Source organism: Cydia fagiglandana, chromosome 4, assembly GCF_963556715.1.
Source record: "Cydia fagiglandana chromosome 4, ilCydFagi1.1, whole genome shotgun sequence".
NCBI classification, from domain to species: Eukaryota; Metazoa; Arthropoda; class Insecta; order Lepidoptera; family Tortricidae; genus Cydia; species Cydia fagiglandana.
In genome coordinates, this window is record NC_085935.1 from 14641660 (window position 1) to 14657359 (window position 15700).

General features: G+C 32.6%; 2 protein-coding genes across 2 annotated transcripts in view; both read right to left on the reverse strand.

Annotated features, from left to right (window-relative positions):
* Positions 1 to 15700, reverse strand: part of LOC134663837 (NADH dehydrogenase (ubiquinone) complex I, assembly factor 6) — a 127156-nt gene that overhangs the window by 39672 nt on the left and 71784 nt on the right. The gene's annotated exons all lie outside the window — the stretch shown is intronic.
* On the reverse strand, positions 9876 to 15079 carry LOC134663821 (uncharacterized). Its single transcript, XM_063520332.1, has 2 exons — positions 14221 to 15079; positions 9876 to 13647 (listed from the first exon to the last, which is right to left on the reverse strand). Exons 1-2 carry the CDS (start codon positions 14355 to 14357, stop codon positions 9906 to 9908), a joined length of 3879 nt encoding a protein of 1292 aa, XP_063376402.1. The 5' UTR covers positions 14358 to 15079; the 3' UTR covers positions 9876 to 9905.

Genomic DNA, 15700 nt, shown 5'->3' on the forward strand with positions numbered 1-15700 from the left:
ACAATCAAAAGAGCCTTTAGCTGGTGTGGTGAAATAATCATTTGTAGTTAATAGGTCATGAGAAGTGACTATACACGCGACATTTAATCTGCATACATTCAGTGCGAACAAGGAAACATAATATTGGGACGGTTACGTTCAAAGTTACGTAACAGTTAATTTCGCTAAACTCTACCAATTTTGGCAACGAGGTCGCGAGTATCAGTGACACGCTTAGAATGTAGTTAAACTAGCTCTCGGGTGCGACAATGCTGAAATTCAGCCAATACAGAGACGGCACGGCTTATCGAACGCGAACAGAGCTGTCGCGCTGATGCCTCTGCGATAAAGCTCAAGACTAAACAATGAGAGGATACATTTCGTCACAATATAAATAAAAACATTTACGATCTACGTTATCAATGTAAATATTTAGATATTTAAATGTTTTATTTGTAGGTGTTTATATGTGTCTCGCAGGATCTTCTTATTAAATTTACATATTTATAATAATTATTACGAAACAATAATTACCTTATTCAAAGTAAATGTCCAATACGTTAATAAATAATAGACTTTGCAGACGTATAACGAGAATAAATTTTTGTGTTTTTGTAGTATTAGTATTGGCCCTATTTCTAATGTCCATATCAGTTACAATAAAGCCAATTAGAATAGCCAAGCGGATATGGCCAATTGGCCAATATCCGGTTCGAACCGAAGATCGTCCACATACGAGCATATAAAAATAATTTCCTCATTCCCTATTCCTTCGACATTACAATACGTAAATATCGGATTCGCATTTGATTTGAAGCAAATCAGTTGCTATCGGCTATAAACGTCTTTCTCCCTATGATAAATCGTCCTCATGACCTGCTTACAGACGTAACGTCAATCTTCCATAATACTCTCAGTTCTTCCAAAATATCTTCAATCGGATATGAAATATATTCTTATTGCTATTACATTACATTTGCTTACTTTACGCTACAAATACCAAGAACGTTGAGACTTGAAAAATTATCAAACATATTTTCCATTAAATCAAACCTAATCAGATTTTATGACTTCCTATTTATTTCACATTAACAACTCCCGTCGTCTAGCTGACCGTAATTGGTTTAAGTTCCAAATGTCGTAAACAGTTATTAGTAGAAAGTATTCCCCGATTCTGGCCCCGCCTCTCAGTGGTCCCCGATCCTGACCCCAAGGCCGAGCCACCGCCCCTGCTGAACCTAAAAAAAAAAAAAAAAAAAAAAAAAAAAAAAAAAAAAAAAAAAAAAAAAAAAAAAAATAGCCCCCCATTTGAATTGATTGCGCTAGGTCTCAGCAGTGCCCGGCGCCTCCTTCAGGGACTTACGAAATACGCTAATTAAACAATACACCTTGTTCACCACGGTAACAATAGGCTTATCGACCCTTTTCTATTGTTCGATCTCGACTCGGGCGCGCCATTGTGTTACCGAGCATACTACCTGCCTGGACCCTTTCCTTAACCCACCGACGTCTCCATTCATGCCTTCTTTATGTGTGTATACTGTAGGTGTTTGTGATAGGTATTTTGCAATAGGTATTAGCGACAGCTATTTGCAATAGGTATTAGCGATAGGTACTTATTTGTGATGCATAGGTACTCTAACTATCAACTCTAATAACCCGCATTATCTTATTACCTCTTGGAGCTATTTCGATTTATAAGGAATACAGTTCTAACCTTCTTCTGACGTAGAATTTACACTAGTAATCCTTTGGCAGCCTAAACTAACCTTAACCTTTTACCAAACCTAACTTATTCTTCGAAAACCTAACCTAACTAAAATCAACCTAACTCATTTCAAACTAACCTGCTTTCACCTAGTCTTCCGATATAAAGTAAACTCGTAGTTACTTGTTTCTTTCTATTATTTAAAAAAATAACGAGGCGTGTGAGGCATTTCTTGTGCACTTGTGTTCATTGTTATAATAGCTTAATTGTTTTATTGATAGACGTCTATTATATTTTATACTGACAATGGATTTATTGTTTCCTATACCTATTCTTTTATAATTTGGGTTTGAGTAAAGATAACGTCTGTTTAGATGAACTTGTTGATACATGTTACTTTGTGTGATTTAACAAAAAGAACGAGACATGTCAACTGGTTTCAACATGATTTAGTCTAATACATCAACATTTCTTGTGCGTTGCTATTCATTGTTATAACAGCATAATTGCTTTATTAATAGACGTCTATTATATTTTATGCTGACAATGGATTTATTGTTTCCTATACCTATTCTTTTATAATTTGGGTTTGAGTAAAGAGAACGTCTGTTTAGATGAACTTGTTGAGACATGTTACTTTGTGTGATTAAAAAAAGGAACGAGACGTGTCAACTGGTTTCAACATGATTTAGTCTAATACGTCAACATTTCTTGTGCGTTGCTATTCATTGTTATAACAGCATAATTGCTTTATTGGTAGACATCTATTATATTTTATACCGACAATGGATTTATTGTTTCCTATTATGCTTTTGAATTTGGGTTTTAGTAAAGAGAGCGTATGTATTAGATGAACTTGTTGAGACATGATTTTAACGGTACTGTACCCTGGTCATAGTGACACAGTATAAAAGCCGAAGAGAAATGAGTTTGAGTAAGTATTACCGTCGTGGCAGTCCACTGTATCAGAGCTCCTTGTATCTATTGCAGTATATAGAAATATAGTGTTAATTCAACAGTGAAGTGTTTAAGTGTTTATAGAAAGACCCAACAATGGATGTAAGTATGTCTTTTATTACCGTAACTTACTTTGTTTTGTTTCACTTGTGTTCTTTGTGTTTTAATTATCAAGATTGTAGACAGTGTGTAAATTATTGTTTTATATTGTTTCAGTTCACTGAAAATACTTTCAAGAACTATTACTACCCGGATAATAATAAAGACGAATCAAGCGATGAAGAGGGTACGCTTGGTTTCAAAGTTAAACAAGCCATCGCAAAGAAACGTTCAGGAAACAATATCGATAGTTTCTTTGAACGACCTAAAAAGCAACCCAAAATTGTGAAACGGTCTTCGAATGTGAGCAAAAGTTCACCAGACGGTGTTGCAAACTTATCATCCGGACAAGACGACGGGGCGTATGCATCACATTTGATTAAAATCGAGATATATGATATGCAAACAATTAAAAACGTCCCACCCATGGAACACTGGAAGCATGCGGACTTCAGATTGAAATATTTTGCGTTGGAAGACGATTTGGAGCTACAAAATACGCGAAATATTATTTATAACATAACAAAGCAATTAGCTTCTAAGGACAGTAGTGTGAAATATTTTATAGATAATAAGAAACAGTGATAGTTATAATTATTAATGATAGTAGTAGCTTAATGATTGTGTTAACGTATTTCTCATTTTTTACCTCTCCTTAAGTACATTTTCCATGTAACAGATTTTTTTGTGTCGTCTCGTTTTTAAGTAACAAAGAATGTTAAGAAATATTTTGTAAATAATAAAATTTAAAAAAAAAAGTATAGTTGTGAATGGTCTTTGTATTATATGAAAAAATAAAAAATCTTATTTAAGTACACGTATTATTTTATTTCACAAAAAATGTTTTAAACATATTCCTTAATATAAGGTCATTACATACAGAATTATCAGAAAACAAACTTAGCATATCTTTCATAGTTTTCCCATGATATTTAAAATACAAATAAACTAAACAATATTCACCACAAACTGAAGTAAAATGGTTTTGAAGAGGTTTATTGTTATAAAACCACTGTCTGGTGTTTCTTTTTAAAAATAAGTTATGGTAACCTGAAGGCTTCTTTCCGAAGGAATCAAAATATTCTCCTATACCAGTAACATCAATGTGTATGGCAACCCAGTGGGAGCCTGGTTTCGTGTCAGGGTCCAAATTACTAACAATAAAGACAGGTAGATCGACCCAAATAGGTATTTTGTTAGCAGCAAAAACATTTGTTTCAAAAAGTGGGTTTAATTTCTTCATACAAAATTGTATCTCATTAGTATCCATAATTACTTAATTAATAACAATTTTGTCTTGATGATGCTGCAAACAATGTCTACAACAAAATAAAGTAAACGAAAGAAAACATTGTATTTATATAATTATGTTTTTCAACTATTATAATCTACAGATACATCACGGTTTTTGTTTATTTCAATAATGTTATCAAATTCTGCATAAACGATACAATTAATGGTGCTAGTTAGAGCCGAATCAAAGCGTACTTCTATCCGAACACTTCCATGTCTAACAAGATTCCAATGTGAAGTTGAACTAGCAGATAAATCTGGGGTTAAATCAAAACATAACAAACAATAACCTCCACCATAATCTGTTCTACTTATTCCATTACCTTCGTTGTGAAAATGAATACCAGTTCCGGAAAATAAGGTGTGATATGCCGCCGCTATTAAACCAGAACTAAATGACGGTTGTAATGTTTTAGAAGGAATTTCATGACCATCTACAAACAAACTAAATGAATTCATATTATAGTTTTGAAAATTAAATGGATTCAAAGCTAAATTTCCATTAAAACCTGAATTTGATACAAATCCAATAATACACCGTTTAGGAATTTGTCCGAGAAATATATTATCCAATGTTTTACCCTGGACCCCTGATGGTATTGTGAGAACCTTAACTTCTGCTCTCGTAATGGGGTACTTCGCAGTCGTTGTTGCCAATACTTTTTGATGGGCTAACAAAACGCTAGGATTAATTTTTGTTCTTCTAACAATGAGACTAGCATCTGTTATTTGTACTTTAAATTTTTTATCTTGATGACAAATTAAATTAAACGATTCTTTTGATCGGACTAACTTAATACGCAATTCAACGCCATTTATCAAGAATTTCTCTTGGTTAAATATATCGCCATGCAAATGTCCAATCATTTCCACTTGCTTACTCTCTTTGATAAATTCTAGTCTTTTCTGAAATCCTTTGTTGTTGGCGTCAACGGTATCCATAAAATCTGGGGTATCCTCATACCATAACCCACAAGTAAGATGGGTTTTTTTGGCTGCCGGTCCATAGTTGAGAAGATTTTCCATATAAGCACGGTAAGCATATGTATTGTTTGGGGGTGATATGAGTTTTTGATTTAAATATACATCAAGTTGGTTGAAAAGGGAATGTAGCCAGTTATTGGTGGGTCCAACTCCGGCATCTGCTTTTAATTTTGTCCCATCTTGATTCAACACTTTAGCAGTAATATGTAACATTGTGTGTGATAGATCAATGTAGTCATCTCCTGATCCAGGTACTTGAAATTCAATGGGGCCATCATCACTTAAAGATGAAATTGGTTTGTAATGAATCCAATGTCCGCTTTCAATACTTGTTTGAGTTGATGGAAGGGCAAATATATCTAATTCTGATTTTGCACATTCACATGAATGATTGTGTAGAAATGACATTATTTAACTTGAAAATATATCGTTATTTTTATTATTATTTTTACTTCCTCTTCGTCGCGATGCTTTTCGAGTAATGAGCGGTTCTCTTCTTTTATTCGACATTTTATACCCAGATCCTGACATGAGAGAATCAATTTTTTCATCAGCCTTTCTTTTTAGGTTAGCGCTCGCTTCCTTAAATCGTGATCGAATGGAACTATCCATAGGACGAGAATTTACCATATCAGATAACAGACCAACCCCTGCCCCTAAGGTTTCTTTTCCAATGGTTTTTAAACCGCTAGATAACAAAGGGAGCACTGATCTAAATAGTCCACCCAAAAAACTGCCTATACCATGTCCTCGTTGGTATGGAACTCCCTTATAGACAATACCTATCCCAGAGCCGGCTTGGTGTGAATAATAATGTTCGTAAGGACAAGAGACTGACGATCTGTTGTAAATCATTTTACTCGTTGAAAGTGTAGCTTCACGCAAGAAGATCCAAATTGAAATGGTACTCTGACACCAGTCGTTGTTCTTATATCTATTTCAATTGTATCGAACTCTCTTCGTAAAACTGGTACATAATGAGCGGGTGAGAAGATGTGAGTTTTATAAGCTCCATAAATGAACTTAGTTGGATCTAAAGGTATTATTCTGAGTAATGAAGTAATAACATCTCCGACTACTTGTGGATGTATTATATCAGTATAAACAAATATTTGAGATGGTAAACCTAAATATAAATTTGCAGGGTTTTTTCCTAATGTATTTTGTTTTAAATTTGTTCTCGGTTTAAAACCCAATTGCAGACTTAGTATCGGCGTTGTTATGATAGATGTTATTTCTTTATTTGTTGTTGCTATTCCAACCAGTTTTGTTAATCCATCATATCGAAATTTTACGTTATTTTTTAACTGTGGGTTTTCATTAAACGCTTGAAGAAAATGATCTATATTATCATATGTAGTGGCTGGTATATGAGTTTTTATATCCACTATTTTTGTAGTTTTATCGGTGGGTGATAACACCGTTTTCTTTAAATAAATGATGTTTTCGTGCTCTTGAACATTATACATGGAACAAGGGTATTGAAATTCCACCAACCCAACTACCCATTCTCCATCCAATTTAATGGTCTTTGGTAATTTAGTTAAGAAATGTGCAGTCGTGTTATCCGTGTAGTAATCTGATGAACTATTACTTAACAAAGTTAGATAAAAACTATTTTCACTCATATTTTCTTTAAGTTTGATTCAGGTATCCAAGAATTAAATTTATTAGGATAACCTTGCCACTTAACTAGTATTTCCTTTCTGCCAGCAACTCGACGCGAGCGTATTATTTTATCAATTTTATACTCGTTGGAGGGGAGGTAAGTTACTTTTTGTAATTCTTTAGAATAAAATGTACCAATGATGGGTTCACCTTCTAAATCCTTTATTGTATAAACAACTCGTGGCGATCTATTAATAATCGAATCAATAATAAATATTTCATCACTCCAATTACTTTCATAACCTTTTTGAAACACATGCTTATATTTAGTGATTCTAACATGATCACCTACATTTAGTTTTTTAGTTTCTGATGAAATTTGCCTATCTTTTTTGCGATCATATAAATTACACCAAACAGTCATAATATTATTAGAGCTAACATCAACTGGGCGCATTTTAATGCTAGAATGATAGCTATGGTTGTAAGAATGTAAAAGATCTTGTAATATATTTGTGTAGTTATATGTATTCTTATGAGTGAAGTAACGCCACATTTTCATTTTAAGTGTTCTTTGAAACCTTTCTACTATACTTGCTTTAATGTCGGGGTTATTAGTGGTATAATAATTAATATTTTTGCTCTTAAAGTAATCTCTAACCGCCCTTGAAACAAATTCTGTACCTTTATCAGATTGGATGTGACGGGGAACAGAGTTGGCTTCAGTAAATATGCTTTCAAAACATTGTTTAACAGTTGCTGAATCCTTCTTCTTCATGGCTCTTGCAAAAGCATATTTACTGAATACATCAATAACACAAAGAATATATTTGTACCCATCATTATATTGACTATAAGTACTCATATCACTTAAATCGGCTTGCCAAAGTTCATTAAAGTTCGAGAGAATGTATTTATTTCTAGTAAATCGTCTATGAGTAGGTTTATGCAGCGTGTACGTATCTTGAGATTGTAACCATTTTTTCACTTCCTCTTTGTTCATTTGACCTTTCATTTCCTTTGATAAATTATTTAAACTGCTATAGCCAGCTGGATTAGAGACATCATAGTAGATTCTGTTAATGTCTAATAAGGAGTCCATCTTTCCCACTCTATTTTCTTTCCGGATCTCTTTTGCTCCCGTGTAGCAAGAGGTGTAGAAGTATTATTATCTTTATCTGTTGAGGCTCTCGTCTTCACAGATGTGGAGGGGGTAAAGGGTTCAATCAAAGGAGTACCTTTAATAAATGCTAAATTTGTAGGATTACCTATGCATGACCTAGGAACTTCGATATCTTTTAAAAGTAAAGCAAACACTTCCCATCCAATTGGCTTAGGACGTTTAAGACATCTAACGGTGTCGCTTACCAAATCAGTAATATTACTATTTTGAATGGTTTGGTTATTTATAACAACTTCACCAGTCTGTTTCCACCAAATTTTCGGTTTACTTGAAACAATGTAATCTAACAACGTTCGAGCTTTTCTTTCATAAGATTTAGGTAATATGTTTATAATTTTTGATGGACTGATTGGCATTAGTTCTTGATTTATTTCACCAGGTGGTGTATTAAACGATGACGGTGTGGCTGCTTCAGTTATATTATCTGTAACTGACTCATTATTTTCATTCTCCTCCTTTTTGTTCACTTTTGTTTTTATAATATCATTACTTTCGTTGATGACTTGATCTAGCCCCTCCATCACGATGGGTATTCTAAACGGTTTTCGATCTGTTTCAATAAAATGTAGAAATCTTTGTAATGCTTGAGAATATAACGTCCACTTTTCGCGATCATTCATTTTACTTTTAAGGATCTTTTGCATCTCTCCATCTAGCCGAGACGAGGAATTTTCGGGTAGACTCTTATTCCGTTTCAGTCTTTCAATAAAATCTGATTCTACTAATAACATTTTTTTTGTGTTTTCCATTTTGCTTATGATAAAGAGTTCACTAAAGCACTTAAAACTGCACCTAAAATAATAGGTAGAAATGCGCCTCCTTTTTGAACTATAACAGTTTTTCTTATTTTATGTTTCCCTTTCGAAACTAATTTTCTTAAAATATCTTTATATTTTTTTAGTTTCGTCTTTTCTTTTTTTTCTAATGGAATTTTCCCATTTAGGACGTTATAAATACACTCACAAATAATGTTGATCTCTTCATCGTCACAAGATTTAAGTAACGCAGTACGATATTTGGGTTTAAGCAACTGCAATGCTTCAAGTAAATGTTTATATGTGTTTACTCTTGCATGCATCATGTAGAACTGACTAAAATATGCTGATTTTTATCATATTTAAATCCCTTTTTAGGTACATACACTGTGCAATGCCCATCGAACGGAAATATTTTTGTTTTGAAACGGCATATGTCATTTGTATTTTGTTTCAGGTCAATCATGAGGTAACCATGAGCCTCCTTTGTAGCATCTTTGTAGGCTTCGTCCACAAACTTTGAGTTTTCTGGGTAAACTTGTCGTGACAGGTAGCGTATTTGAGTTTTATCCCTGGGATTTTTAAAAAATACAATGTAGCTTGTATTCAATGAAATATCACGTTGACCTCGACCTTGATGAAATATGTTTTGTGTAATATAAAAAACACTTAAGTTTCTATGATGACTACCTTTCGTAAAAATGTCAACGATTCGTCCATCTGATTCTCTCATCAAATCATCTATAATAAGAAGTTTAGGTTTCTTCCCATCAAAAATTGAAAAATCTGGTATTCCTTGACTATAATTTACATTTTCCAGATTGTAGAGAGGTTGCATTTCATCATAACACCAAATAATTTCATCAAATTCAACATTACATATCTCTTTGGAGTTATTCAAAAAGTTTGTGACAAATTGAGTTTTACCACAGCCACTAGGACCTGCGACAATGGTGGTGAAAGGATGATAAAAGTGAATCATTATTAAATATCGTAATCTATGTGTATGTGTGTGTGGGTGAGTGTTGATATGTTAACGGATGGACTTTAAATGGTAATATTCAGAAAGAAGATTACTATTTAAACAACTCAGATATAGTAGAAAAAAACAAAAGGATTACGTAAAAAAATAAATTTATTATATATGATCACACTTTTAACATTAATTTTTTTGTTTCTTATTTACAAAACTTCCTTAAAAGATATAATAAAATAAAATTCATACATTTTTTTTTTTTACATGTTTACAAGTAATATCTTAAAAATATACAATGTACAAACAATAATTTGGAATTCAAATGTTCTGTGTGATTAAATTACAACTTAAAAAACTTTTTAATTATTGCGGTATTTTATAATGACCCCACGCAAGAGTGTCAGAAGAGTTTTCTAATAAGTATCGTTTTGTATCTTCATGCGATAATGATATTTTATTTATTTTTTGAGTGAATATTATATGTTTTATAGACTTAAATCTTAGCATTTGAGCGCGTTGCAAATTTTTATTAAATAAACACGTTTTGTAATTGTCAAGAGTAAATTTTTTTGTAACACATTTATTGACTCCTTTGGCTTTTGATAAAACACCGTATTTTTCAGTTTTCTCATCATTCTCGTCATATTTTTCAACATCTAAGGTATACATTTTAGATCTCAGACCTACGAATTCTTTTAAAATTCTACCATTATTTTCATCTTTGAAAAACCCTAATCGCTTTTTATTAATTAACGGCAAATCATATTTATTGTTAGGAGGATAGTCAGATGTATCAAAATATAAATTAAGGTCTGATTTTATATCTGCGTAATAATTTTCCGTGAAAATTTGATATACTAAGCTATCAGTATCTGTATAAAGAAGCTTAAGATTGTCTGGATATTTGGTTTTCATGTAGCTGTAGTGAAAGTCATACATCAAAGTTTTTGATATATCTAATACGCAAAATCCCAAATAAATCGGTTTATTATAAAATATTCTAGTTTTATTCAACTGAACGGCCACTAAATTCTCAGAGAATATGGATAAACTATGGAACTCGGGTTTCGCTATCAAAGATTGAACCCCCTGCGTTTTTCCTCGATTTTCCCAGTTATTTAATAATTTGACATTTACACGTTTTGCAACATTTTCCATGGTCTTACCGAACACTGAATTATTCATTAGTTTAAAGAAATCTTTTTCAAAATCGGATGATGCCTGTGATCGCATGTGGGTGTTCAAATCTATGTAACTTTTTAACCACATAGACTGCTGAAATTTAAGAATGCGATGGATTTTACTCAATTTCAAACCATTTTTTAAACACTGTTTTAGATTTCTATAGTGAATGACATAATTCGTTTTTTTATTTAAATTAGGAATTAATTTTTTTTCTTTGGAATTACCCAAACAAACGTTTTCAGGACAGAATGGCAAATCTGAATGAGAGTCATGCAACTCGTTAGGGTATTCGAGATCAACTTCTAAAATTAAACCATGATCAGCGTCATCAGATATATTAAAGTCAGTATCTGTATTTACCCATTCAAATTTACCGGTAGGAAGACATTGAGACATAGCCCACCCGTAAAGGTTATTTGCATCAAAGTACATAAGAAATGACGATGGGATATTTTGATTATAATCTGACAAAAAAATATTATTAGCCTTCGCATATCTATTACTACATTGTGATATGCCACCTCGAATATTTTTCGCTATAAAAGCTATTTTATCGATATCAGTTAGGAGTTCTAGTTTTATTTTTGTAGTTCTTAACATTGCATCCCAACTTAATCCCGGAGCAGTATAATAATGAGCGGGGTCTAATCCATACGTCTTAAGACAAAGGTTTCTAAAATTTTCAAATATATCAGTTAGTAATAAAACATCAGTTTTTAAATATAAATCAGAATAATCACCCATATTTTTGCATTGAAAATGAGACCAAACATCTTTTGCGTGATCATAATCCTCCTCTGAGATGTGACTATCAGACAAGGAACTAAAGAAATCATCTTTAGAGGGAAGAGCTGTTAAGTTTAAAGAATCGTATGATGACATGTGTTCATAGGGATATACACCCTTTCGTAATAAGCGTTTAAAATCCTCCTCGCATGAAAAATTCAATTTTAATTCATGAAATTGTTCAGGCAACAAGTTTTTTGCCAATTTGTCAAGACTACTGGACATAAATTTAAGTGAATCAACAAATCTCAATTTAACTGTGCGATTATTTATTTGCAAGTTCTTAGAAAATGAAATGTATTTCTCTTTGTTCTCTGGAATCAGTTCAATGTCGCCTTCCATCAAACCAAGCCCATGCACTATAAAATGACTATCATAGTTACACAAATTATGGAAAAATACAGGTACAAAATTAGGTGCCCTGTATTTTTCAGAACAAAATTTATGTGCCACTCCTTCATAAAGACCAGTATGGTAATTATAGGAAATGACTGAATCCTCGTTTAAATTTTTATCACAAATATAACATGTACTACTCTGAGAAATATGCACATTATTTGCATTAGATAAAGGCAATGGAGTTTTTACAAAAGTATTTCTCCTACAAATGGCCTTTAAGTCTTGTTCCATATACTTCATAAATTCCTGGGTGCAATTTTTGCCTTTATATGTTCTGTACACTGACAATTTATCATTATAAGAACATTTAATATAGTATCCAAAACTATATACCTCATGTTTTTGTATATTTGTTGTTGAGGATGTAGTAGGATTAATTTTACCTGTTTGAATCGGGTTTAGAAAGGCCTCGAAATCAGCATAAATAACAAAAGGTACCCTTAATTTACGTTCATAATTATCGAAAGTAAGTATATTGGAGGAAACGTTTTCATTGAACCAGTTTTTCTTTTTATCCTGTTCTGAAGGTAAATGTGTACAAACATGGAAACAATCGTTTCTTTGATGATTCATTAAATTGTCACGAGTTGTAAAGTTCGACAAACAACCATCACAAATATGTGCGGCATGCTGTGTATTTGATAATTGTTTGGATACTAACCTAGATAAATTTTTGATATAGCAATAATGCCCCTTACTGTCTTTGGATATGTACAATAAGTTCAAGTGGGTAGCTTTTTTGCACTTTGTTAAGTGTAATGGGCCTACTACATCATGTATTTTACTTTTCGAATTGTATTCAAGACCAAAAACGTTTATACTTATATCATTCATTTTTTCAAATTTCTGAATATCTCCAACTTTAAGTGGGAAAGTTAAATTTCCAAAATTTAATTTATTTTTATGCGCTATATACGATTTCGTAGTATTTGAACGATGACTTGTAGGTGGATACAAGCCTGACAATACAGCCCATCTAAAACATTCATGATCACTATTTTTTACATTAATAACTGCTTTTCTGTTCTGAATATCACGTGGTAATTCGATATAGGAAGAACCACGCAATGGATTAAATTTGTTTACATTGACATCTAGATAGTTAAATTTTACTAAACTCCATCCACTATCTTTTCTCTCAAAGTTAAATAATTTTGTTAATATATCTTTAACAACTGACTCGAAAATCTCATCTTTGTCGCTGCTAACATCAACTACATTGTTACATAATTGGAAATCAAATGTATTATTTACTTGTTTGCTCTCTTGAGTAAAATCCGCATTTAAAATAAAGTTTACTTTTAAAGCATGGTGATCAGTGAGGGAACGATCCAATAATGCAAAGATTTTATCTTTATTTCCTAGTAAAATAGATTCGGGAGTAAATGGTTGGTGAACATTTTCATTTAATAGTATTCTGTAAGTGGCCACCCTATTCTTAAAAGCATTTTCAATTAACTGAACATTAACCCATTCAATGTCAGCCCTTAAAACATTATTTTTGTGAAGATTACTATTTAAATGATTTTTAAAATATCTTTTAGAGACAAACTTATTACACACAGAACATTCAATTTCATGATTATTATTTGTACTCACAATGACATCGGGAACTGGTTCGGGTGATGTTGATGTGACAGGTTCAGCAGCTGCTGGACGGTTTTTCTTCAACAAGAATTCTTCAGTCTCCAAAACTGCAGCTGTCCTTTTTACTCCCCGTCCTATTTGAGAAGATCTATAACAATACAAAATAAACATAAATATCTTAATGTGAGATAAAATAAAAATAATTACTAAAATGGTTGGTTGTATATACTAACGTAAGTCTTTTCGACACTGCTGACAATAGGCCTGCATCATCAAAACTCCATCAATCACATCTGATGACTCAGTATTCCCCTTGGAATTTTTTATATGCCCATCACATGGTGTATAATATGGTATAATATCAGAATCTTCCAGTAACGTGTGAGGTAATTTGTTTGAAATGTACCACATTCGAATATTTCTATGAAAATATGATACAATAAATTCTTTACTTAATTCCTCAATCTTATCACGAGGTAAGGTGAGACCAATATGATAATAAGTAAACACCATTATGGAAAAGGATATCACAATACAAGCACGGCACCAAAACACTGAATGATATGAACTCGAGATACCCCGCTTATATAACCAGTCCTCTCCCACCCCACGTTTATCCTAACAATTAGTTCAGGTCACAACAAGTTACGGACCCATCCTTTGTTAAACAGGTACCGGTTAAGAGTTATAAACATGTATGAACAGGAATATTTTTACTTACGCCTCTCGATGAAGTTGGCTCACAAGACGGGCAGCCTCGCATAGATCTTCATTTTCTTCTATTTCTTCACAGAGTCTGATAAGTTCAAGATCGTAGACATCACAGCTCAAAGAGTCCATTATGAAATGAGAAATCATACAGTGCTTTCTTTCATTTAAATAGTTGACTACACGTATAAGATTTCTAAGAGTGGGGACTGTGACCTTTACAAGTGAGAAGTTTAAATTAAAACTTGTTGTAATGTTATACAATAAAAATAATCTGTTACATGGAAAATGTACTTAAGGAGAGGTAAAAAATGAGAAATACGTTAACACAATCATTAAGCTACTACTATCATTAATAATTATAACTATCACTGTTTCTTATTATCTATAAAATATTTCACACTACTGTCCTTAGAAGCTAATTGCTTTGTTATGTTATAAATAATATTTCGCGTATTTTGTAGCTCCAAATCGTCTTCCAACGCAAAATATTTCAATCTGAAGTCCGCATGCTTCCAGTGTTCCATGGGTGGGACGTTTTTAATTGTTTGCATATCATATATCTCGATTTTAATCAAATGTGATGCATACGCCCCGTCGTCTTGTCCGGATGATAAGTTTGCAACACCGTCTGGTGAACTTTTGCTCACATTCGAAGACCGTTTCACAATTTTGGGTTGCTTTTTAGGTCGTTCAAAGAAACTATCGATATTGTTTCCTGAACGTTTCTTTGCGATGGCTTGTTTAACTTTGAAACCAAGCGTACCCTCTTCATCGCTTGATTCGTCTTTATTATTATCCGGGTAGTAATAGTTCTTGAAAGTATTTTCAGTGAACTGAAACAATATAAAACAATAATTTACACACTGTCTACAATCTTGATAATTAAAACACAAAGAACACAAGTGAAACAAAACAAAGTAAGTTACGGTAATAAAAGACATACTTACATCCATTGTTGGGTCTTTCTATAAACACTTAAACACTTCACTGTTGAATTAACACTATATTTCTATATACTGCAATAGATACAAGGAGCTCTGATACAGTGGACTGCCACGACGGTAATACTTACTCAAACTCATTTCTCTTCGGCTTTTATACTGTGTCACTATGACCAGGGTACAGTACCGTTAAAATCATGTCTCAACAAGTTCATCTAATACATACGCTCTCTTTACTAAAACCCAAATTCAAAAGCATAATAGGAAACAATAAATCCATTGTCGGTATAAAATATAATAGATGTCTACCAATAAAGCAATTATGCTGTTATAACAATGAATAGCAACGCACAAGAAATGTTGACGTATTAGACTAAATCATGTTGAAACCAGTTGACACGTCTCGTTCCTTTTTTTAATCACACAAAGTAACATGTCTCAACAAGTTCATCTAAACAGACGTTCTCTTTACTCAAACCCAAATTATAAAAGAATAGGTATAGGAAACAATAAATCCATTGTCAGCATAAAATATAATAGACGTCTATT